Source organism: Protobothrops mucrosquamatus, unplaced genomic scaffold (assembly GCF_001527695.2).
Source record: "Protobothrops mucrosquamatus isolate PMUCROS unplaced genomic scaffold, P.Mucros_1.0 scaffold_141, whole genome shotgun sequence".
In the NCBI taxonomy this organism is placed as follows: Eukaryota; Metazoa; Chordata; class Lepidosauria; order Squamata; family Viperidae; genus Protobothrops; species Protobothrops mucrosquamatus.
This window is the reverse complement of record NW_015386217.1, coordinates 901,123-925,072: the sequence shown is the minus strand read 5'-3', so window position 1 is coordinate 925,072 and position 23,950 is coordinate 901,123. Positions and strand designations below refer to the sequence as shown.

General features: G+C 46.3%; 1 protein-coding gene across 1 annotated transcript; it reads right to left on the bottom strand.

Moving 5' to 3' along the window:
• Positions 1 to 3,472: 3,472 nt before the first annotated feature.
• Positions 3,473 to 8,596, bottom strand: NKX2-5 (NK2 homeobox 5). The gene is made up of 2 exons (XM_015818746.1): positions 8,305 to 8,596; positions 3,473 to 4,101 (listed from the first exon to the last, which is right to left on the bottom strand). The coding sequence occupies exons 1-2, from the start codon at positions 8,594 to 8,596 to the stop codon at positions 3,473 to 3,475; spliced, it is 921 nt and encodes a 306-aa protein (XP_015674232.1).
• Positions 8,597 to 23,950: the final 15,354 nt, after the last annotated feature.

The following is a 23,950-nucleotide window of genomic DNA, read 5'->3' as shown; positions in this document are numbered from 1 at the left end:
GAGGGCCCACCCGCACACCGGTGGGGAGGTGCCCTTTTTCTTCTCGTTGAGTCCGATTTCGAGACAGGTTTCCGAGGGCCGTGTGAGCTTCGGACGTGAATTTAAGGGGCAGGACTTAGTAGGTCGGTCCTGCTCGGGCGCGGTGACAGCGCCTGCCTCCGCGGAGGCTGTTCTTAAGGCGGCGGCCGTCCTCTCTCGTTGGAAAGATTCAAGGCGCCGGCAAACGCCACAGCAGCCCACGCTTCGCCTTTCCCTCGCCTACCTTTGCGCCCGAAGGTCCTCGAAGCTGGCGGGACCGTCTCCCCGCGGGGACTCTGGAGTCGTAGGGTCAAAGCTGCCCACCTCGTTTTTTTGGCTGTTAACGTTGTAATGCAGGGGTAGTCAACCTTGGCTCTTTTATGACTCGTGGACTTCAACTCCCAGAATTCCTGAGCCAGCTTAGCTGGCTCAGGAATTCTGGGAGTTGAAGTCCACGAGTCATAAAAGAGCCAAGGTTGACTACCCCTGTTGTAATGCTTGCTCGGTAGTCTAAGAAACGGGGTTACCCCAACCCCAGTCCCAGTCCCCGTCCCCGTCAGTCTCGGGCAGCCAGTACAAGGAGACCAGCCTTAAAGAGGCCGATTGGTCGCCCAGTCCGCTTCCTCAGAATATTTATACACATTTCACTAAAGTCCGAGGCTTATCTTTCCTACCATCCACTTCCCCAGCGGCCATATCCATTGGGAAGCATGGAAACCGTAGTTCACTGCCTCTCGCAGGCAGCTGTTTAAGAATCGCGGCAAGCAATAAAGGCGACGGCAACTTGACCGGGGGCAGACAGCAGCTGGCCAGGCTTTTCTGCAATCAGAAATCAAAGACAACCAGAGCGGGCTAAGGTTTGGATGAAAGGCCACCAGGAAATCACAGCGCTAGATAATAACTCCCAGAAGCCGAGTTTGATTACAAGAAGTTTGACTTTATTATCTTGGTCTAAAAAAAAAAGAGGAATTTGTTTTTGGGAGGGGGGAAGAAGCAAATTTGGAGCTTTCAGGTTCTTTCGACTGTCGGATAATAAGAGAGACCCCCCCCCCCCCAAAAAAAAAAACACCTGTGGGTGCTGATCTTTACTGACTTGCCTTAAATTACAGAACACAGCATCCTTCTCGGCCAAGTGGGACTCCCTGTGGCTGGCTTCCCCCTCAGTGGTCTTGGGGACTCCAGCTCTCATAATGCTCAGCGAACTGGATTAGCTGGAAATTCCGCGAATCGAGCTAAAGGCTCGATTCGTTTGGAAGGGTCCTGATCTGCAAAGACCAGACCTCGAAACAGCTTGGGTGGCACCTTCCCCTTCGGAGGCAGCGTCATTGCCCCCCACTCGCTCCTCAGGCAGAGCCCGATCTTCTGGGTGGTTTATTTATTTATTAAATTTAGGTGCCGCCCATCTTGTCCAGAGACAACTCTGGGTGGCTTACCGCAGTGTTTCTCAACCTTGACAATTTTAAGGCATGTGGACTTCAACTCCCAGAATTCCACAGCCAGCAATGCTGGCTGTGGAATTCTGGGAGTTGAAGTCCACATGCCTTAAAATTGTCAAGGTTGAGAAACACTGGCTTACCGTACAAACGTTAAAACTACTTACACATTACAATGGGTTAATAGCCCGGAGACTAGAGAATGTCTGAATAGTGTTATCCGAGTTATTTCACCACTAATTTAGATACCATTATACTGGGAGGGGAGGCTTGTTGCCTGTTTGTATGTTTCAGGCGGCCCTTTGGGTGGATTCGCGCAAAACGTGCCAGCTGGGTGTAATTGTTTCGCTTTTGATAGCCGTGCTCCGCGTATTAATGGTGATTAGGTACTGGTTGCATCAAATGGCCGTAGGTCAGGGGTAGGCAACCTCGGCTCTTTTATGACTCATGGACTTCAACTCCCAGAATTCCTGACTCAGGAATTCTGGGAGTTGAAGTCCATGAGTCATAAAAGAGCCGAGGTTGCCAACCCCTGACGTAGGTTAATAAATGTCTGAATAATTTTCGAGAAAAAGTGCATCGGACTACAATCGCCATTCCAAGTTCCTGCTTTTATAGGCAAATCTAGGACTAAAAAGCCTTTTGTGTAGGAGCCCTTTGGAGCAGAGCGCCACCGACTATGCAAATAGGCCTCTTCGCACAGTGAGATCTAAGGCCTACTTCTAAATTAATGCCGGTAAGGCCTTTGGGCCTGTGGTTTCGGATAGAGGACGCGGCCACCCGCGCGGGTTAAGCGTCTGCGGCTACTGTTGCTTTGACTCTATTGCACTGCAAATTCTTTGGAAATTCCAACAGCGGGAGGCTTTTGCGAGCCTACCTACCTACAGTAAGCAAAAGGAGTCATTTGCATCTAAAGAAATTCAGTGGGACTTCACAGGCTTTGCGAGTTACAAGAAGGCACCTTTCGGACTGGGGCGGCGGGATATTAGACTCGTGAGAATCGTGGCTCCATCGCGGTATTTCCCTAGCCGGGGGGGGGGTGTCATTTCTCCCACTCCAACTAAAAGCAAACTGTTTTCCGAAGGAGCGCCAAGGAAACACATCAGCAGCCCCAATTCAAGCCACTCTTTTTAATGAGAAGACATCAGTTCTTTTTTTTTTGTCGGGGTACAGAAACCAACGCCCTCCCCCCCCCCCCATCCCGAAAGAAGTCAACGCCACGGCCGGGCAGTGCATTTCATACTCTCAGCAAACCGATTTAGTGCAGAAGTCTACGGGGGGGGGGGGAATCACAAAACAGCCTGCGCCTTCTCCTCCTGGGGTGGGCCGGGCGGGTGATGCGCCGACCCTCTGCCTCCCACCGCCTCGCACCGGAAAGCAAGGGCGGCCGGCCGGCCTTTCGAGGAAAACTAATCAACCAGGAGTAGTTCCCGCAAGACAAAAGCCTCCTGGCCACCCGGGCTTTTGAAGAAATGGTGAAAAGAAATGGGAGGGGGGCGCCCGTCTTCTCTGCTGGTATGGAAAAGGAAGTCGACTCGACAAAGGTCCTTCGCGGTTTATAGGCAGATTTAGCTGGTATTTTTAAAAAAAAAAGTGGGAAAGGGGTGCGGATCCGTAAACGAAGCTCGCCCCCCTGTTAACGCCAAGCGCTCGGCGACTTCGGGAGTGGCGGTAGACGTAACTTCGAAGCGGGAGCGAAGGGACACAGGTCCGGCCACCTCTCGCCTTTGGACCGAGGTGCGATCTATCCAGAAGCCGGGCCTCCCTCGGACTTCGGTCCTAAGGAAATCCGAAGTGGCCCGTCGAAAGCTGGAGCAGTAGTCGGCGGTCCCACCTCCGCGCACACACACACACACCCGTCCGTGTCCAAAGACCCCCACCGGCACCACCCAGCGCGGAAAAGGGCGCGCGCTCTCGGCTTCTGAGGTCCGGGACCATCGTGTATAGGCCGCTTCTCCGAAGGAGGCGCCGGGCTGCAGCCGAGTCTTCCCCACCCCGGAAAGCCTCTGGCCCTCTGACCCCTACCAGGCTCGGATGCCATGCAAGGCCGGAAGGCCGCCGTTCCCTTGCGGGATGGACGTCTGCACCGGGTTCAAGTCCCCCACGCTGAAGTTCATGAAGTTGCCGGCGGCGGCCGAGGGCTGGACGCTCTGCACGGCCGGGTAGCTGCAGCTGTAGCTGGCGTTGCAGGCCCCGGGGCCGCCGCCGCCCCCGCCGCCGTAGCTGCCGTAGGCCGGGTAGGCGTTGTAGCTGTAAGGGTTGAGGCTGACGTTGTAGGGCGAGCTGTAAGGGGACGAGTCGCCCAGGCAGGGCTTCCCGTCGCGGACCAGGACCGGCACGGCTATCCGGCGGGGCGGCGGGATGCTGCCCACCAGCTCCAGGCTCTGATCCTGCCTCTGCCTCTTGCACTTGTAGCGGCGGTTCTGGAACCAGATCTTCACCTGGGTGGAGGTGAGCTTCAGCACGTTGGCCAAGTGGTCCCTCTCCGGGGCCGAGAGGTATTTCTGCTGCTTGAAGCGGCGCTCCAGCTCGTAGACTTGCGCTTGCGAGAAGAGCACGCGGGGTTTCCGCCTCTTCCTCTGCCGGGGCCGCTCCGCCTCCTCGGCCTCCCGCTTCTCCTGCTCCAGAGACTTCGAGAGGACGCACAGCTCTGCGGGAAGGCAAAAACAGAGAAACCGAACCGGCGATCAGAGGGGGGGGAAGGCGAGGGCAGCTTTAGGAAACGGCCTTCGCCCGCCCGCCCGCGGCCGCTCCGTCGCCCTGCCGGGCCCGGTGAGGCTTCCCTTCCTTCGCTTTGGTTTGATGGCTCTCTCTCTCTCTCTCTCTTTCGCGTTCGCTACTCTCAGCCGATTTCTACAACTACCTTGTAGGTAGACCGCGCTAAGAGAGGTGAATTCCGTGGATGAATGACAATGGCACCGAAGAGTCCCTAAACTTACATCTCAGGCTGGCCGTGGCCCCCCACCCATCTCTGAGCACTCCCAGTCTAACCCCCCCCCCCTTACGGATCTCTGACGATTTCTCCGTTTGCTTTGATCGCTTTGGTTTTGTTCTGTCTCCCCCCCCCCCAGAGCTGTCCAAACTAGCGGTGTTTAAAAGTAAGTCTAAATTATTCCAGTACAACTCCAAAATAAATGGCATACATTTCTCCCCTAAGATTGCAGATCCAAGGACAACTATAAGTCAGTAAAGCTGGCCTGATTTGAGTCGATAGCATTCATTAAAACAGAAAGGAGACCCCCCCCACACACAGACATTTGGATATAGGTATCCCTTAAGTCTGCTAGGTGTGTTTTGGAGCCAATTCAGTTACACACAGAAAGTACAGATGCCTGGAAAGTAACAACATCCTTCGGAAGTTCAGTAGAAATTGCAGTATGTAATCCTACTGAAATTACAGTATGAAGTCCATTTAATATGAGAGGCACAGATCAAACAAAGTAGGAGAGCAAATGAAGTGAGAAATGATTTCTAACTGAAGAAAACTGAGAGTTTAAAGTGCTTAACTGTGGCTGATTTGCTCCCACAGAAACTGACCTGTGTGGCTCAGGAAAATGACCCTTCAATCTAGAAAAATTCTGGAAACAATCTCTATGGAAATCCCTAGGATTTATTCAACCAAATAAAAATGATTTGGGCAAAAAAAGGGAGAAAAAAGATTGCTCCAGTCTAATTTCCAAGCAAGGCTGAGAACTGAAATATACATAATTCCTTCCAGACCACAAATGCCTAAGGTTATTTGTTACTACAACCATTTGTTGTTACTGTGATTATAACAAGCCTTCTTAGCAAATTCAAGCAGCTCCATTAAATAAATTCAGTCAATGAAAAAAAAACACCAGAATTCTATTTCCCTATTATTACTTATACTTGAAAAACACTTTTGCTGCATGTTGTGTGCATCCAGCCAATTGTAGCTAACAAACAATTAGCTAAAGTTAAACAATCCAACTCTCTGTCCAGTATGTGATTTGGGCTTAGGCGTGGATTTTAATTTGCATATTCCCAGAAACAGACTGAAATTAGCAGAACTTTTTTCCACTTCAGATATAAATGAAGTGGAATTACAGATAAGGGCAAAAAAAATTAGATCTCAGGACCTTTCAGTCCCCAGTCTTGTGAACATTTACTTGAGAGTAAAATGGTTTGAAATCAATGCAAGCAAAGGACTGCTAAATATTAAACTCATTTTTAATTATATGTAGGCCCATCATTATTATTTTTTTGGTTCATTAATTTCTACAATTTAAAGTATATGCGTAATGGGACCTACATAGGTTGATTCTTGCTGAAACCTAGGGCTTATACCAGAATAAATATACAAAGTCAAGATGCTGGGTGTTTTCCAGAAGCAAAGTCACACCATTAATTGCATTCTGATTCCTTCCTGAGAAACTGAAGTGAGAGTGAAGGAATTAAGGATTTCCTTCCTTCCAACTAAGAGATAGGTCACCTGAACAGGGATATTCCTTTCACCAGCTTTCAGATCAATGGGTGCTATTTTCAGTACAGGTTGCCAGTAAAGCAGGGAAGAGAAAGTTGGTAACTATCTTAAGTGGGAAATTAGAGGACTGGGGTCTGAGAACCCCGAGTGTCGTGTAGTCTGTTTCCTATTGTACTCCAAGGTAGAGGAGATTGCTAATTAAGAAGTTCATGGCCAATTCAGTTGATTTGCTTAGGGGGCATTGAAAAGGGGCATTGTAGCCAGGTATATGGGGCCAGCATTGAAAGACACAGACCAGCTCTAATTCCTCCTGAACAAATTATCTCCTGGCAACAGCATAAGATAATGCTCCAATGGTTGAACGTTCTCACTTTGGAAAGGTTAAAGACCATGAAATGTCCAATGAATCCTCGATTCATTTTTCCAATAGAGATTAAATCAACATCCCTGGAGATTCTGGGAGGTTGGCACCCACGGCCGGCCGTGCATTCCATTGGAATACTACTGGTCTCTCCCCACCTTACATGGAGAGAAGTTGGGGTCTTCTCCCAAGTGAGTGTGCAGTAGATAGCAGTTTAAGGGGTCAAAAAATGGGATCCAAGTTCAGCTTGACTCCAATAACCTTGGGAGCAAGATTAATGCCAGAAGAGGATTGCTCCAAAAGAACTTAACATTTTTATGGACTGTCATTCTCCTGGTTTGATGACCTTAACATTTCACTCCATCTCAGGTGGAGATAATTAGCATATTTGCCCAGGAATCTGTTCCAGAAAAATTCAGTTCATGAGAATTCTATTTTTCTGTTATTGTAGCATTTGGGAGAGAAAAATCTGTCCCAAAGTCTCAAGAAGTCTTCAGAGACCAGAGAACAAAGTGGGAACCAAAGCAAGTGAGTGGTGCAATTTGGAAACCCGTGCCTGTGTATTCAGAAGCAAATCCCATTGGGATCAAGTGGGACTTTCCCAGGTTAATAAAACATATTCTCAACAGCCTTAGGATGCAAACTTAGACATTTTCAGCCATGAGTGAATCCAAACAACTCAACAGATTTGCTTCTCAGTATAAACAGTTTTGTGCTATAACTGTTTTGATGCAGCTATCCAGCTATCGTGAACCCTGAATATACTGTATATATCCTACTCTGAAAGGAGAGCTCAGTAGCAAGCATTTAGTAACAATAACAACATAATCACTAAATTCAGCTGTTTAAATAGATTCATGCTTAATAAAAACAAAAACTAGCTTTCACTAAATTTTGAAGAATGAAAAATCACAGCGCTTCTTAAAATATTCATTATTAGCCCCTCAATTATTTTGGGGACTTGCTCAAAATGAGATGAAGGGATTTGGAGGTGGTGGGATACCTCTGAGATGAAGGGATTTGGAGGTGGTGGGATACCTCTGTAGAAACTCTGTAGTTTCTAAATACTTGGGCATTGCCTACACATCTTTGAATGTCAATCCTACTGCAGCTGAGTAAATATTGTAGTAGTAGGGTCAGAATTTATGAACAAGGACTCAGGAAGGATTCAATAAGGTAATTTTAGGGCAGAGATTTTTGACTCCAAATATTCTGGACTTCAAGGGAAAGAAAGACTAATTTATTCTTGGATAATTGACCTTTAAAATGGGGGAGGGAGTTTTATCTTAGATCCACTGAGGTTAAGATAGTGTCAGAAGAGTGCTTTTTTTTCTGCCTAAATTTTTCTTGGGCAGCCATTCCAAATTCCGGATAATCTTCCTTTCAGATAAATATGGTAACATTGAACCCCTCTCAGGGGTCGTTGTAAGGAATGCAACAAACAAGGGCGGCGAAAGACATTTTCAAGAGCGATGGTAGGATTAGTATAAGTATAATTAAGTATAATTCTTCCGCATCGCCGGTATTAACCTTGATTATTATAACACAGTGTCTACTTGGATTGTCACCAGTTACTTGTCACAAAAACAGCAAGTCCCCCCACATAGGAGTCTAAGGATATTGAAACAGAGGGATCTTCACTAGGGGAGGGATGAGACGTTGCCATGCCCCCTATACAGCCCCTATACAGCCCCCTATACAGCCTATAGCCTATACAGCCTATACAGGATCGAACAGAGTCGAAGGCGTCTTTGTCAATGCTCCACTTACAATCCCTTCCAGCCACCAGAAGTCGACCGCCATCCACGTTGGGGTTACTGTTCCCTAACCTTCCTATAGTCTCTCCCCGTCCCGGAGCGGCAACACGGAATGGCCCAGCAAGGCAGAGGCGGGCTCAGGGCTCCCACCCACAGACACCTCCCCGGACATCCCCTCCTCGGAAGCGCCCCTCTCCCCCAGGGATCCGGCGTGGCCGAAGATGCTTCGGCCCCGCAACGCGGGCGGAGGACGCGGGCTGACCCTCCCTCCCTCCCTCCCCCCGCGGCTACCTTTTTTGCTCTCCTTCGGCTCCTTGGTCGGTTCTATCTCCACGTAGCTCTTGGCGAAGAAGGGCCCGGGAAAAGTGCTGCCGCTGCCGCTGCCTTTGGGCAGGCCGGCCGGGGCCTCGGCGAGGGGGCCGTCCTCTGCCGGGTAGGACTCTTGCTTGAAGGTGGCCAGCATGCAGGAGGAAGGCGAGCCCAAGGCCGAGAGCTCCAGGGAGGCCAGGCCGCTGGGATGCTGCTCCAGACTCAAGATATCCTTGACCGAGAAAGGCGTGCTGGTCACAGGGCTCGGGAACATGGTGGGCGCTGCAGCTGAGCTGCGGCCGGTGCCCCAGCGAGCGCCGGCTTCCGAAGGGCGCCGCGCCGGCCAAGCGGCCAGCCTTGGCTCGTCGTCTGGAGGCAGGTAGAGAGGCGGGACCCCGAGGAGGAGGGACCCTGCCCTTGGGGAGCCTTCTCATTGGTCCGTCCGGGCGCCACGGCCCGCGAGGGGCAGCTTGCCCGACCCACCTAATATAGGCATGGAGCTCCGCGAAGCGCCGCCGAAGGCAAAGGCGGGAGAGCCGGCCTTGGCCGCGTCTCCTGTCGGCGGAGAGGCCTCTTGTGTATAAAAGCTCTGCGTTTCGCCATCGATCACGCCGTCAGGCTAGATAAACACTCCGCGAGCAAAGCCTCAGGCCAGGACGGTGGCCTGAATGTCAAGAGAGCCGGGGGCGGAGGCTGCTGCTTCTCTATCCCTGCCCTCGGTCGGGGAATTCGTCGGGCAGGGGAGGCGTGGTTGGGGGGGGGGGGCTGGCCGGAGCCTCAACCATCAGCCTCTCTCACTCTCACCTTCGCCCCGAAGCAGCCTCCGGAGGCGGCCTGAACTGCCCCGCGGGCTTTCCCGGCTTTCTTTTCCTCTGCGGAAGAGGGGGAAAGAAAGCTGGGCGTCCCGAGACGTCCCACTCTGGGAGGCGACTCGGGTTTCACCGGGGGGGGGGGGGAAGACTTTGGAAACTCTGCCTTTTCATTGACATTCATCCTCAATATAGTAACCCGTCCCTTTATTTTTCAGAAAGAAACATTATATTTACGATTAGCCTCCTTGAACGCCAATGGGAAGGCGCGGGGTATGAATTCTGCGCATGAGCCGCAGAAACGCAGACAGTCGCCACTCCCAAGGCTCACCGCGGTTCCTCACTTAGGGCGCTTTCAACTTGGCGGCCCAGCTAAACCCTTTAGGTGCGGCGGGCTGCAGTTCCCATCACCTTCAGGAAGTCTGAGCGTTGGAAACCTTAGGCCGGGCCCCTTGCAGCTGAAGCAATCCGGCTCGCCCAGGGTCAGGGCTGGTGACCTTACCCGGCCTGGTCGCCCCACCCGGGGTAAAGAACTGTGTTCCCCGGCGTCTTCCCCGCCGCCCGTTCTCGAGGACCGCCTCTCGCTTACAAAAAGCGACGCGTGCTAAATCGGTGACCCGCGTAGAGGGGGGGGAGACCAGCTTCCGTATCTGCAGCCCTGGGGTTTTGACTTACGGCAGACAGAATTGGCCCCGCTAGCTTGGACACTCGCCAAGGATCCCACTAGGACCGCCGTCCCCGCCGCCCCGCTTCAGTCCAGCTCCGGCTAAAGGAGGGCAGGCCGGACTGGACCCATTGAGAGGAGGGAGAGGGGGATCCAGGGGAAGGCCGGTCTTCCGCTCCCTCTTTAACTCGGAGAGGTCTGGGCCGGCCAGCGGTGGAGGAGAGCTGCTTGCTCCGGGTCGGAGCAGACTCCATCCGGATCGTCGAGGGTCAGCGCGGGCGCAGCATTCGGGTGGAGTGAGGGAGATTTCCACTCAAGGTTCTTTCAAGAGCCTCTTCGCCAGGTGGAAAGGGGTATCTTCCTTTTCAAGGGTCTCCCTTAACTCGTGTCGCTGGCTAGAACCGCTTTCCACCGGGCGCCTGCTTCTTTTGGGAGGGAAGACCCAGGACTTGCCGGTTCACGTGCTAAGGCCCCAGGCGCAGGGGGGGAGGGGGAAAGCTGGTCTTTTCGGGACAGCTAAAGCGGCAGAGACCCGGGGTGAGGCAGCTTTCATGCCCTTCCTGGCATCTCTCGGCTTCGTAGTCACCCTGGAGCAGGGGTAGGCAACCGTGGCTCTTTTATGACTCGTGGACTTCAACTCCCAGAATTCCTGAGCCAGCTGTGCTGGCTCAGGAATTCTGGGAGTTGAAGTCCACGAGTCATAAAAGAGCCACGGTTGCCTACCCCTGCGGCCTGGAGCCTTCAGCCGCGGCCAACTGAGCGGCGCTTCTTTGCATATTACTGAGTTATCCTCCCTGAAAGAGGTGGAGGACCACCGATGCCCTTGGCTGGAAGACAATGCCTTCCGGCTTACTGAGTTAGAACCTCATATTTACACTTTGTTTTCGAAGTAAATCACACATTTTCTACTTCGACAAAGGAAGCATAAAGTAATCGAATCTCTCTCACACACACACCCTTAGACACTATTAACCAATTCACAATTAACACAGATGAAATTAGATTAAAACTAACTAGATTTAATATGTTGGCCATATACTGCCTCTAGTTTTATAAAGTGCCCTAGTTTTCCAGGTCTCATACTTCCATGAAGCGCAGTGTAAAGGGTGCATCTCAGTTGCCTGGGAAAAAAATATTGTGCAATGGTAGGTAAAGTTCATTCTCCTTTCGGTTAGGCTTCAGTTCTGGTGCTTTCTGGATCATGTTCCTGCTGAGGTCTTTTTGGCAGCAGGACAGAAGGTGCTTGCTGTTGCTGCCTTGTGACTCCCCCTCTAACTCATGTCCTATTATAGTTTACAGTACTGGGATTTCCTGGTGGTCTCCTAGCTAAGTACTAACTAGGCTCCACCCCTTTAACTTCTGAGCCCAGGAATGGCTGGCCAGGCTTGATGCATGATGAAACTGCATGTGGTACAAGGAGGAGGGAATTGTAAGAGAACCCCCACACACACACACATACACACAGATGGAAGCTGGGGTGCAACTGAGGGCAGGGCCAGCCCTCTGTGGTGCAACTGAGGGCAGGGCCAGCCCTCTGCTTTATAGTCCCCTTTTTCTGAATGTGTCTTTCCCGACATTTTTCCCCTCCACATCCTATTGATTGAACACAACTGAACACTTTCCAGTCTTAGATACATCTGTAGCTGCAGGTCCTATTTATTTCAAGTGCATAACTGTGCCTCACTTCACCAATGTATGTCCTGCAATTCTATATGATTATTTATTAAATTTATTTGCTGCCCATCTCATCACAAGGTGAGGGGAGACCACCTTGATGATTATGATATATTTTAATTTGATTGTAGGTTCTATTGTTTTTTAAAACTATTTCGGAAATTGCCCATAAGGCCAGGAATACAAGGAAAGGAGGATGGTGATGAAAGTTTATTCAAATTCCAGGGGCATCAATAAGTAGAGAAAATTATTAATCAGAGTAAGATTATTTTTTCTCCTAGAAATAAATTGACCATCCCTCCATCTTGGGGGGGGGGGGACCTTCGTGCTGTGGAAATCATCCCACCTTTTTAAGCTTGTTTGTTCTGTTGTTGCTATTTGACCTTATTCCTTAGACATGCAACAGGAGCAATTGAGCAGAGATCCTCAGCCTTATCTGAGACTAATTGTTTCCAGAAGGGTTATGGCTTTGGACATTATCTCACTCCTTCTTGCTCTCTATCCATTTCCCCTGCCCCAATCCCCACCTCCCCCACAGCCATCTACCGGTATGACTCCCAGTTGTATTTAAAGACTGTTTTTTGATCAGCAATTTGTAAGTCCTTGCTGAAAAATGGGGGGGGGAGGGAGGAAGGAAGGAAGGAAGGAAGGAAGGAAGAAAGGAAGGAAGGAAGGAAGGAAGGAAGGAAGGAAGGAAGGAAGGAAGGAAGGAAGGAAAGGGAAGGAAGGAAACTTTGACTAGTTGAGTTGTAGGTGGCCTAGTAGGAAATCTGTCTCCTCTCCTCTCTCCCCAACCTCACCGCCCTAAGTAAGGAATTCATTTTATCTCACAAGAAAATGGAAGTGGCAACATCCGATTCAATTAAAATTCTTGCCCTAGGAAGGTTTTTGGGGATGGTATATCAGATCCAACCTCTGTGATGACAGTTTGAGAGATTAGTCTGTACAGAGAAACCCAAAATATAAGGCTGAGGCAAAAAAAAGTAGGGGAATTAGTGGATCAACCTCCTTACTGATTGAGCTTCCCTTCTTCCTTTGACATTATTGTATTTTAATAACTTAATTGGACTATTTTCTTGTGTTGCTATAAATTAGATCTCAGGTAGAGCAAATTCAAGGGTATTTTTACACTGTATTCCAATCAAATGTAGGTAGAAATAGCTTTTATTGGGATATAATTTTCAATGAAGTCTTATATATTGTTTTGATATCTTAGAAAAAAATTTCTTTTTCTCTGACAGTATGAATGCTTCTTTTACTGTAGTTGCTGGGATATTTCTGGGTCTCTAACAAAGCATCATGTTAATCTATATCCAAACTTATATAAGCAAAATACTGAAACCTATTCCTTTAATTAATAAAACGTGCTTAATTGGGTCACCTCTTGTTCTGAGATAATAAAAGTGGTGGTAGTTTTGTATTCTTATCTGTAAGCAGATGTGAATCCTAAGCATGTCAGGCATTGAAAAACTGAGCAAAAAGGCCTATTTTGCTCAAAGAAGTTAAGTCTGATATTCTGCTTACTTGAGGCAATCTACTCCTGAGTTGTAGAGTTCAAGAATGAATCTCCTGAAATGAGATTTGATACTTTTGCATATCAAAAGTCTTAGACAGCCTTTTGTGCTTTCAGAATGGAAAAGCTGGTTGTGCACCAATGTGTGTGTGTGTGTGGGGGGGACACTTGTGTGCGAATGGGCATTTTTTTTATTAACTTATCCCTTCAAACAGGTAGGTGGCATTCTAGGAGGTCAATTTATTTAAGCATTCCCAAAACTGCCTGTTTCATATTCCTTTCCCTGCTTCTCCCTGGGCACAGTTCAAACTTGCATGGGTCATCTCCTGTGGATTAATTGCAAGGAGAGAAAGGCAATGATATAGTAATAGTCCAAGGAGGGAATCAACTTTAATGATGGTCCAAAACTGTTAATTACACCTAAGTGAAAAAGTGACCCAAAGACTCACCTTTCTCCAAGAACAGGCCTGTGGTAAGAAGTTGTTGTTGTTGATGATTACCATTAATAATTAATATAATTATATTTTGTACAAAAAGCTTTGTAAGTTAAACACATTTATTCTCACAAAATGTCTTTGTAAGGCAGGACATTGTACGATAATTTTAATGATCTGAAAATAGTTCTGGAAATGAAATTGGAGAAAAGGTGAAATTGTCATAATTATCCCGTTCTGAGAATGAATTTTAATGCAGAACACCCTCATTGTTTGTTCTATGGCTTCAGTTTTTATTGGCACATCAATGCTGCATTACATATTATTTATAAGAACAAATCATTTCTCAGAAGCTGCACCTGACATACTTTCAAAAGTTGACGCCTAGATTTAAAGACAGTCTCTTGAGGCTGAGGCCATAACTTTACACCCCCTACACTACTCTGAATCCTCTTCCCTTCTGTTTACTATAACTCCTATGAAAATGCTCAAGAATCTCAAAAAAACATACGCTTAGCTCTTTGTAATATAATAGAGGATTGTCTGACTATTGAATTTTGTATAGAATTCTGGCTCCCTTCATTATTTCTTGCTAATTCTTAGGCAATGCATTAATTGCTTAATTACAACGTCAATTAACTTACTGGGCCGTAATTTTCGAACATTCACTATTTAGGGAGAGTGAGAAGAAAAAAGAACCACATAAGGGGGACGAGCCGCGTTTCTTTAAGCGACTGGGAGATGCGTGTAATCCGATCTACTGTGCTCAGAAGTTGGGCGCTGCTGCTTTCTGTGGCGCTTACTCTGCTGCTCGAACGGCCAACTTCTGAGCACTTCATGGCAGAGCAAAGCACAGTGTAAGGAACGGCGATAGGCCAGGAACTGATATTTATATAACGTGCACGGATTAACAACAATAACGTGGGAGTTGCACACAAAGGCCCTTTGGGAGACCGGCGGATGGCTGCCACGGATCTCCCTCTCCTTCTGTCCGGGGCGTCACTGAATCTGCACAAGCTTGTGCCCATAAAGCCATTATTAATGCTCCGCGGCGTCGGTGGGAATCCCCGTTCGGTTCGGGGGACGCAGGCGGGAGCGGAGCGCCGGTGATTAATGGGCCGCTAAGGCGAAGCTGTTCTCCCGGCCTCCATTCGTTTAATGCAGCCGGGAGCCACAGCTCGTTATCCGGCGCTTTATCTCCCCATTGAGCTCCCTCTGCTAATACCCCAAATGGCCGCTTTCGCCTCCCCCTGTTTACAGCCCCCTTCGGCGGACGCCCCGCCTGATGAATTGACATTAGCACTTTTTCGCACTCCTGTATCAACAAAAAGAACTGCAGGGCTGCAATAATGGCGGGAAAAGCAAACACTCGGCCGACCAGATCGAGCGCGTCTGCTCTGTGTCCGCCTGATGGATGAGCCAAGCCTGACAGGCTGCAGCTCGGGGCCTGGCCTGCACAGCGCAGCGTGGAGGGAGGACGGAGACGGGGACAGCCGGCCGTTTGCAAAAACTTGGCTACTACGGGCTGGGAGATCAAGCCTCAGGGGCGCTGGAAAGTGGCAGGGCGTCTCCGCGCTTGAGCCCTCCCCGTGAGGGTGCAGGGGAGGCAGATGGGCGGGGAGGCAGTCTGTCAAATACGTATCCACAAGGCCGCGGCCTTTGCCCTCCACCCATCCGCCCCCAGGCTGCCATCTTTTTCCTACTACAGGGCCGCTCCCACTGTTGCGGAACACGCAGGCCTTTCTTCCAGTTCCAGCACTACTTCACCTTCTCTCCTAGTCTGCGCAAAAAAAACCCGCGTTTTCTATTTTCTCACCAAACCAAAGAACAACAATGGAAAAGTGGTGGGGGTGGGAGGAATTAAAGAAGCAGATACTGCAACTCGAAGATAATAAAGATTTGCTGGGCTGACCGCGGATTGGAGTTTTTGGAACAATTGCCATTCCTGTTGTCCTTTCTAATCTAATAAACCAAAAAAATATTGTGGAGAGAATGGAAGAGCAGGCAACTGGTATCTTAAAGACTCTTTTAAAGACGCTGAAGGCATAATTGGCCATACACAAGGAGAGAAAATGGATAATTAATAGTTAAATAAATTAAGTGCTATGATAATAGCTAGAATGCCCCAGCCCTAATCTCCCTTTAGCATCCTATCTCAGAATTATGGGGGGAGGCGGGGGGGGGAGGGAGACAAAACTATACCTACAGTGGACCAACTTATATTGGTTACCAAGAATGTAACTTTAAATAATTTAACCATTTTAACTTTATTTACTCTTTTTCTTCTATAGAAGCCAATCAGCTCTTTGCATATGATTTAAGATATGGAATAGAAAGCAGAAGAAAACTTTTAAAAAATCTGATTTTCTAGCTTTTATTTCTGTGCTAATTTATACACTGGTGCTTTTCTTAAGTAATTAAAGGATCTCTAAACACTGTAATTTAGCTTTCCCACAAGTGCTAGACATGTTTAAGTAGACATGTCTACTTTAAGTAGTTTTGGAGAGCATAGGCAAAAACAAAATCAGTTGTTTTAGATTTATTTCTAAAACTTACTGACATTGAAAGATGCATGAACTTATTTATATATTTTTGAAAAACTGAAAATAAGATTCATATTAATTTATACTTAAAGTTTAAATGTCAGTAAATTGAGTTTTTGTCAAGATTGATTGCAACATTTAATAATAGTAGATTGAAAGATGAAATGGTTTCATTAAAAAAGATTCCCTAATTAATTCAGCAGATTTATATATTTATTTGTAAATGTGAGTGCTTGTAACATCTGAAGCTATTAAGTACTATTTAAAATATTGTTTCTAAAGTGATGTTCTTGAATAACTTTGCGCCAGAAATATTTGCCATATACAAATACAAATAATTATCGACTCATGATTAATTGCTTTTAAAATATGTTTACGAACCCCAGCAAAGGTTATAGGCAACTAGTCCTAGGCATATTTAGTAAAACAAAGTTGCACTGACTTATATCAAATTTATTTGAATATACATAGATATTGTAGATTGAATGCAATACTTAAAACTTTAAAAGATTTTTCTTGAAAAGGAAATCTTAAAACTACACTTTGTTTTCAGATGATTGATTTAATTTCCCATGGGAGAAAGATTGCTAGCTGTGTTCTGGAACCACGAGCAATCTGCCCAAGGTCTCTGTTTATAAACTTTGAGTTTCTGATACCTTGGCACTAATTGAGCACTAGCACTTCAAGTGTTGTGGGTGTATTAAGAGCTAGGATTCCAGCAACAGGCTATTAGCGGTTCCTTGAGTAAATCTTTGCAGATTTCCTCCTGCTTCCTCTGCCCCAGCTTCCTCCCCCTTTCTTAACTGCAGAGCTAGCCGAGAAAATGGTCTTGTTGACATTGCTTCTGGCTTCTTAACACTTTAGAGAATGAGAGGCGCCAGTTCAAATGCACTGCACTTTAGCTTGCAGTATACCTGCTCACAGCTTATATCCATCAACAAATACTAGCCCATATTGGGTGCAGATGACAACAATATACACCAGAGAGAAATTAGCCTATAACAGCTTCGTACCATTTATACCAAAGAGCCGGTCTAGGAAATTTTATTCCCACTCAGGCTATTATTTTAATCTCTGAAATATTTTGAAGATTCTGAAAAGGATAAACTATAGAAAAGTAGGAAAAAAAGAGAATGGTTTGCTGTGAAATCTATAGATAAAACTTTTTATTCTCAAATTGACAAATATGAACCATTTGATAAATACAGCAACATGCAAATCTGAAAACAAATATTTCCAAGTATATAAAGATCCTAATTAAAAAGAAATCTTCATATTGTGTGTTCTGAGGAAACCCACCAATACTTCTGGAAAGGCTCATTGTAGGACACATAAAAAAATAACAAATAAAGCATGCGCTTTCTGGCCTAGGAATCCAGAGAGTGGGACAGTTCTCCTTGCTGAATAATTGGAGCTTGGTTTTGGTCTGTATGAGTGTGTGGCATCTGACAGCCCTTAAGGTGATTGCTAGCAAACATGAGAAGCAGCACTGCATTAGATGCACCTTGGTACAGTTGGAAAGCCCAGAAAAGGACACTCAAATATTTTGCACATCCTTGGATAGCAAAGTCTGAAGTAGATAGTGAATGGTTAGATCTCTTATCTAGAGGGCTCCTTTAAAGTAGATCATCATGGTATCATGTTTGGTGTAGTGGTTAGGGCATCAGGGGATCAATGGGACACTGTGAGTTCTAGTACTGTATTAGGCACAAAGCCAGCTGGGTGATCTTGGGCTAGTCATTTTTCTCAGCCCTGGAAAGGTGGCAATGGCACACCACTTCTAAAAAACTTTGCCAAGAAAACTGCAGGGACTTGTCCATCATTGAACAGAGGGGAAAAAAATCATGGTAAGTAGGTGATGAAACAGAACCAGGCATTTTTGAAGCTACTTTTTTTTGGCACATAAGTAGTTTTGCTCATTTACTAATTTATATCACAGCTTTGTGCGAATGTGCCATGCAAAACAAATAAAATATAACTTAAAAAATAAAAGAAAAGCAGTATGTTTGTCAATTATATTAAAAAGTAAATAGTTAAATAAATGTGCAGAGAAGATTATTCCATTAGAAGCATTTTTGGTTAAATGGTTTGAGGGACCAGTCTGATAAGAGATTTGATAGGTTAGCACCTAACAACCAACCAACCAATTTACCCCTCAGGGAGCCTATAGGTAGCTATGAAACCTCCCCAAGCACCTCTTATGGTAAAGATTGTGAGACATTTGAGGATACTTGTGCTTAGATACATCATCCATGTCACTTTTGTGGGAGAGACACAAGCTTCCCTTCCAGCAACAGTCCCCTCCCCACATCCCCAGCCTGGAATGAAATTTCCAAACAAAGGTTCTTCTCCCTTTGTCAATCAAAGGGAATACTAATCAGTAGCACTAGAAGTTAAGGTGGGTAACAAGATTAGATGCAAGGCACAATTGACAGATTTCAATATATTTTAGTATCTGGGCTTATTTAATTCAGTTATAGTGTGATAACACGGTCACTTGGATATAGGAACAGAAGATACAGTATTTGTTTATTGAAATTGGCTCCCACCAGAGTACATAGAAGGCTGTTATATTGTTTGATGAATGATTAGATGAGATAATTAGAAAGATATTCATCGTTTAGAAGTTATTATGAAAAAATTCTTAATGGCCCAGTGATTATCAATTCAACGCCATTCAACAAATCAGACAGCCTTACAAAGATGGAGATAGAGAACACAACTTAGTAAACATTAACAGATTTGGTTAAAATATCCATACAGTATCTCCCCAGCATTGGGGAAAGAAGTATCTGAAAAGAAAAATATCAAATTGTGGTCATTGTCATTGTTATAATAACAAGTGTGTTGAAAAGAACAGAACATAGTTACTTGTATATTTTTAACTGATATCCGCTTAAGATAGTTAACATTTGCCACCATCAGCTACAACGACAATGGCAATGGATTTTTTTTCACCTTTTTAAATGATGAAAAAGCCACCTGAAAATCCCTTGTGGGTCTCCCAGTGTGGAAACCAAGTATATTGTAGAGAACGATAATTTCTTCAAAGCTCATAAAATGGGGATTAAAAGTACATGTAGACTATTAAGCCTTGCTTTGTTCTAACTATTGATCATTTTGGGAAAACTTCTTAGTGTCAGAGTGTAGCTACGTGGAAGTATCCGATTTTGCCTTATTTAAGGGAGAATATGGGGCGGGTTCGGTATCTGCCAAATCGAAAGCTAGGATGAGCCTAAACTAGCAAGGACGGGCGGCAGGGGTAGGTTTTTCAGGGAGAAAACCTTCCTTGGCAAACCAGTGCCACTTGGAGGTCTGCATCTGGGGCTGCCAGGGGGCCGGCAAGCTCCACGCCGCACCCGTGGCGTTCCGAAGAGGCCCGATTTTTGCCTCGCTTTGCCTTCAACTTCGTGGGCGGCGAGGAACAGGGCAACCAGCGCTCTTTCTCACGATCGAGCTCCCTTCTTGCTGGGCAAAACCCAGGAATGCAGCAGCTGGCCGCACAAAGGGTGGCGCCGCCGCCGCCGTACATCTGGAGAGCCGGAGAGCGCGGCTCCTCGCTTTCAAAGCGCCGTTGGTGGCTTGGGAACACGCGAAGCAGCCAAGGCCGGTCGGGGGTGACACGGACCTGCTGGGAAGGAAAAGCCAACTTCGACGGAAGAATAAACTTTGGCTGGGCGGAGCGAAGTCGAGCTGGGCTGACCCTCCCCTCTTGCCGTCCCTGAGCGCGCAGGGGCTCTTCGGTATCGCTCTATCGCAAAGGCCGGCGGGCAGTGACAAAGGGCCCATTTGCCGCAGCTTCTCTCTCTCTCTCTCTCTCTCTCTCTCTCTCTCTCTCTCCCTGGAAAGGGCTTCCCACCGGGGGAGATAAAGGCAGCGATAGAGGTTCCGAAATAGTTGCCCCTCGCCGCTTTCCCGGCGTTATCAGGGGAAGATAGTGCCGCGAGGCAGGGCGAGGTCATGTTATCTGCGCTCTTGGCCGCCGTCCCCAAACGCTGCCTTGTCAGGAGAGACGCCACCCGCATTAGGACCCAGACTGGGCTCCTTCCGTCCTCAGTCACTCACCAAATCCTCCCAGGGCCCGCCGCGATCGACAGCACGTTCCCAGGAGAATTAGAAAGGCTCCGGCCGCCCTGGGGAAAGGGGGGGGGGGCTTGCGCAGACGGGCCTTGCGCGCACCGACGTCTCCTCCTGCTTGCCCTCCAGCCGCCTCCTCTCCTCTGGCGGCCCCGGAAGGCCGAGAGAAGCCCGTGCGGGATCCTTCCGTGCGGGATCCTTCCAAGCTTCTCCCCCAGCCCCAGTCCGCGCTCACTCCGTCCTCGGCGGGCTTCAACTCTTGACCTGCATGCGGTACAGTCCGATGCCTCTGGAGCGCATCGCAAGGGGGAATGGCGATCCTAGAGCAAGCGCAGCCTTAGAGAAGGGGGGCGAACCCAGCGGAAGGCGCCTCTATCAAGTTTTCAAGGCTTCAGAACACAACCTTGATTGCAAGGCTGAAAAAGACCAGCAGGGCAACAGTGTTTTTAAGCATCTTCACTGAGAAGTCAGATCCTCTTGCATCTCATCCCCCCCCCCTTCCCAACGAAATCAGTAGGACTAGGTTTTCAGTCTTCTTCCCTTTCTCTATTTTTTTTAAATGGTGAAAAACCTGGCTGAAAATCTTTTCACTATAAAAGTTTGCTATTACCTGTTAACTGTTCCACTAGCTGCAACATTTCACAGCCTTTTAGAGAAATCGATGTTAGTTTCTAAGAGCTGGCTCTGTGGTCCTACATTCTATCCGGTGCACTATTATATTTTCTGGATAAATATTTAGCTTACGAATATTCCAATGCCACTGGCTAATAGGAATACAATTGTAGGTGAAATACGAAACTAAGAGAAATCCCTATAGAAAGTAGTGAACTTGAATTTCCCAATCTAACACAAAGCATGGTGATATCTTTATGGCCTTCAAAATTCAGAGAAATGAACAGTCTTTCCTTCTATGCTTAGGGTGGTCATGTGGTCAGTGAAATGTTTTCATATTGCAAGTGCCATTGGAATCAACATAATATTAATAAGGAACACTCAGTGCAACAAATGTAATGCAAGGGGCAAAGGACTCAGTAAAATAGCTGTTGCCAAGTTAGCAACTTTGAGAAGATGGTGCATCTAAATAAGCTCTCCTTATACTTTGTTTTCAGTGCAATTGTGAATTGCATTCTAGTTATGTTTAAATAGTTTTTGGTATGAAAATAAACCACTAAATCAATAAACCAATATATTAAACGGATCAGTCTTTTTGATTTAAAATAAATCGATAGAGATAGGATTTCATATTTCACCATTCATCACACACTATTGCCTTACTTTTCAAATAACCTGAATATGGAGGTGCTAATATCCAATCGTTGTAGTTTCTATGGCAATCCAAAAGGCAATATACCAACACCTTTGTCCCTGTCTGCTTTGGAATCTGAAGAACTAGCGAATAATTATTTTTAGATATTTCTCATTCCGTTTTGCCACTCCCTCCCTCCAAATATATAATCAGGTAAGAGGTTTCAATAAAGGAAATAAAGATATAAAAATTTGTTTTCAGTTTGAAAGACTTCCAGATTGGCTTACTGAGACTGCTACTCTTAGTGTATGATAATAAATGGGGAAGGAAAAAAATGAACAAGAAAATTCAATATGAGCTCTTATTATTATAGGAACCTTTTAATTATTATGAACCATTTAATTATAATGAAAATATAATGAGGTATTTATGGAATATTTTTTGCTAATTAATATCAATGTTCTTCACGTTATCATTAGAACCTCATTTTCATTTCATCTCTGGATTAAAGAAACATGAATTCAATTTCCTGGTTGCTCTCCAGTTGTAAGAAAACTGCATTTAGTTGTTCTTCTCACCTGGTTTATTTGAAAATTTAAAAACAGTGCATTCCCAGCAGTTTAGGTATAAGAATCAAAATGAAGGCTTCCAATAAATGATGTGTGTGCCAATTTATAGCTGGCAGGTGTTCTCAGACACCTTTTCGTCTTACGTACATGCTGTTTTTCAAAGTGAACAAAATTGTAACTTCCAACTTTTCCTAACAGGATGGGTATCTTTTGCCAGGATAGTCAGTCAGACAGTGATTCTAAAGACCCAGCATCTCAAAAGCAGAGGTCAACTCAACATAGATTTGAAAAGGAATTAAACTCTATTACATTCAAAGCAAGATGGATTTAAGGGCACCTGCAGCAGAATCGAGTTCTAAGAATCAGTTGACCGTTTCTGTTTTGTCAGGAAGATTTTTGCTTGACACCATGAGTCAAACAAATCCAGGGCCTTTTTTTTACTCCAGAAACATATTTGCTGTGGTCTTTAAAATAAATAGAAAAAACAAACAAACCAAGAATGGAGTTTTGTTTCTTCCCAGTTAAAACAATTTTACTATGACTATATAAACTGGAAAATAAATCCCACTGAAATCAATCCAAACTTATATGGAAAGTAAACGTGAGGGAGATTGCAATCAAACTTTAAAAAATCATTACTATTTTTTAGAAGAGAAGCGTCTAGGAGCAATTCTATGAGAAAATCATAGAGAATGACTTCATCCTGATAATAAAGATCCCCCCCTCTCCACTCTTCTCTGAAAGTTCAATAAAAGCAAAGGTGCAGAAGGAAAAGGAAAGCAAGAGGCCAAAACTGGGGAAAATCAGATCTCCAGTGAGATTTAATCATCAAGATCCTCAACTACTTTTAAAATATAAAGAAAAAAACCCCGCATTCATTGTTATAAATTAAAGAAGTTTCTTCACTGTTAAAGTATTAGTGAGCTAGGAATTATTTCAGTTCCTGTAAGTAAATAGCGTTATTAATTGTCGATTAAAAAAATAGCTTTAGGCGGAAATTCTCTCATTCTTTCCCAACTGTCCTCTTGCTGAATAGTAATCAGTGAAATTTCTTCTTTCGTCTACCACCCATCTGCCTTAGAAAGTCACTTTCTGGAGCAGAGACACCTCCATTTCGTTTGTCCCCAGCTAAAACGGTGGGGCTGGGAGGGTGGGGAAGGATATTTTCTGCCCTTCCAAAACTTCCAGCGGCCTCGACCTATCCTGGGATCTGATCTGTGAGTCAAGGGTTATTTTTTTTCAACGGATTTTGCCGCGACTCCGTTTGTCGGAGAAGGCGTTTGGCGTTTTCCTCCCGAACTGGGTCCAGGGCTTAGGAAAAGGGTTTGGACTTTTTGATGTTCAAGGGGAAGAAACATGGAAAGCGGGGGGTGGGAGTGGGGGCGCAAGGAAAGACACTAAAGAACGAAATAGAATAGAGAAGCTTTATTAGGCGCCTTTATTAGGACTTTTGAGGTTGAGACGCCACCTGTACAGAGCAATCCAAACGAAAAACCGACAGCATGGAAGGATCGGGCAAAACCAGGGACATTTATCCAAACCCACGGGGTGCATTCACCCAAAAACTTGAACCGGGCATGGCAAAATTGGAGTCGAGGCAAACCCTCGCCAGGGGCGCGCAGGCGGTCACAGAACAGGGTCCCCCCTTCTCTCCAGTAATTCGAATTTTGAAGAACGGCCGGGACCGGTTTGTATCCGATTCGGCTGGCAAAAACCCGCTGCAGCCCCTCTTAGTCCGGATTTTGGCGCCCCGGATGCGACAGTTCCCGCTGACATGTCAGGGAGGTGCTTTGGATGTGAGGTTGTCGTGACATCATCATATGCCTGGAAAGTGTAACGTTTAGCCCGGTGTGTCAGAAATAAATAGCTTCTCAGATAAATAATGAGTTCAACAGCCCAGATGAACGCGCGTTGATCAGAGTATTTGCCTTCGTGGCGAAGTTTCCTTCTAAGGATTCGGAATAGCTACAATATAAAAACGCTTTCGGACCGAGTTCTGCTCCGTGGCCAAACGGATGAATTATCTCTCTCTGTGCTCTGTTTTTTTTATTGGTGCCCGCCTCAAGCGCATTTTAGTGGAAAGGCGAGACCCAACTTTA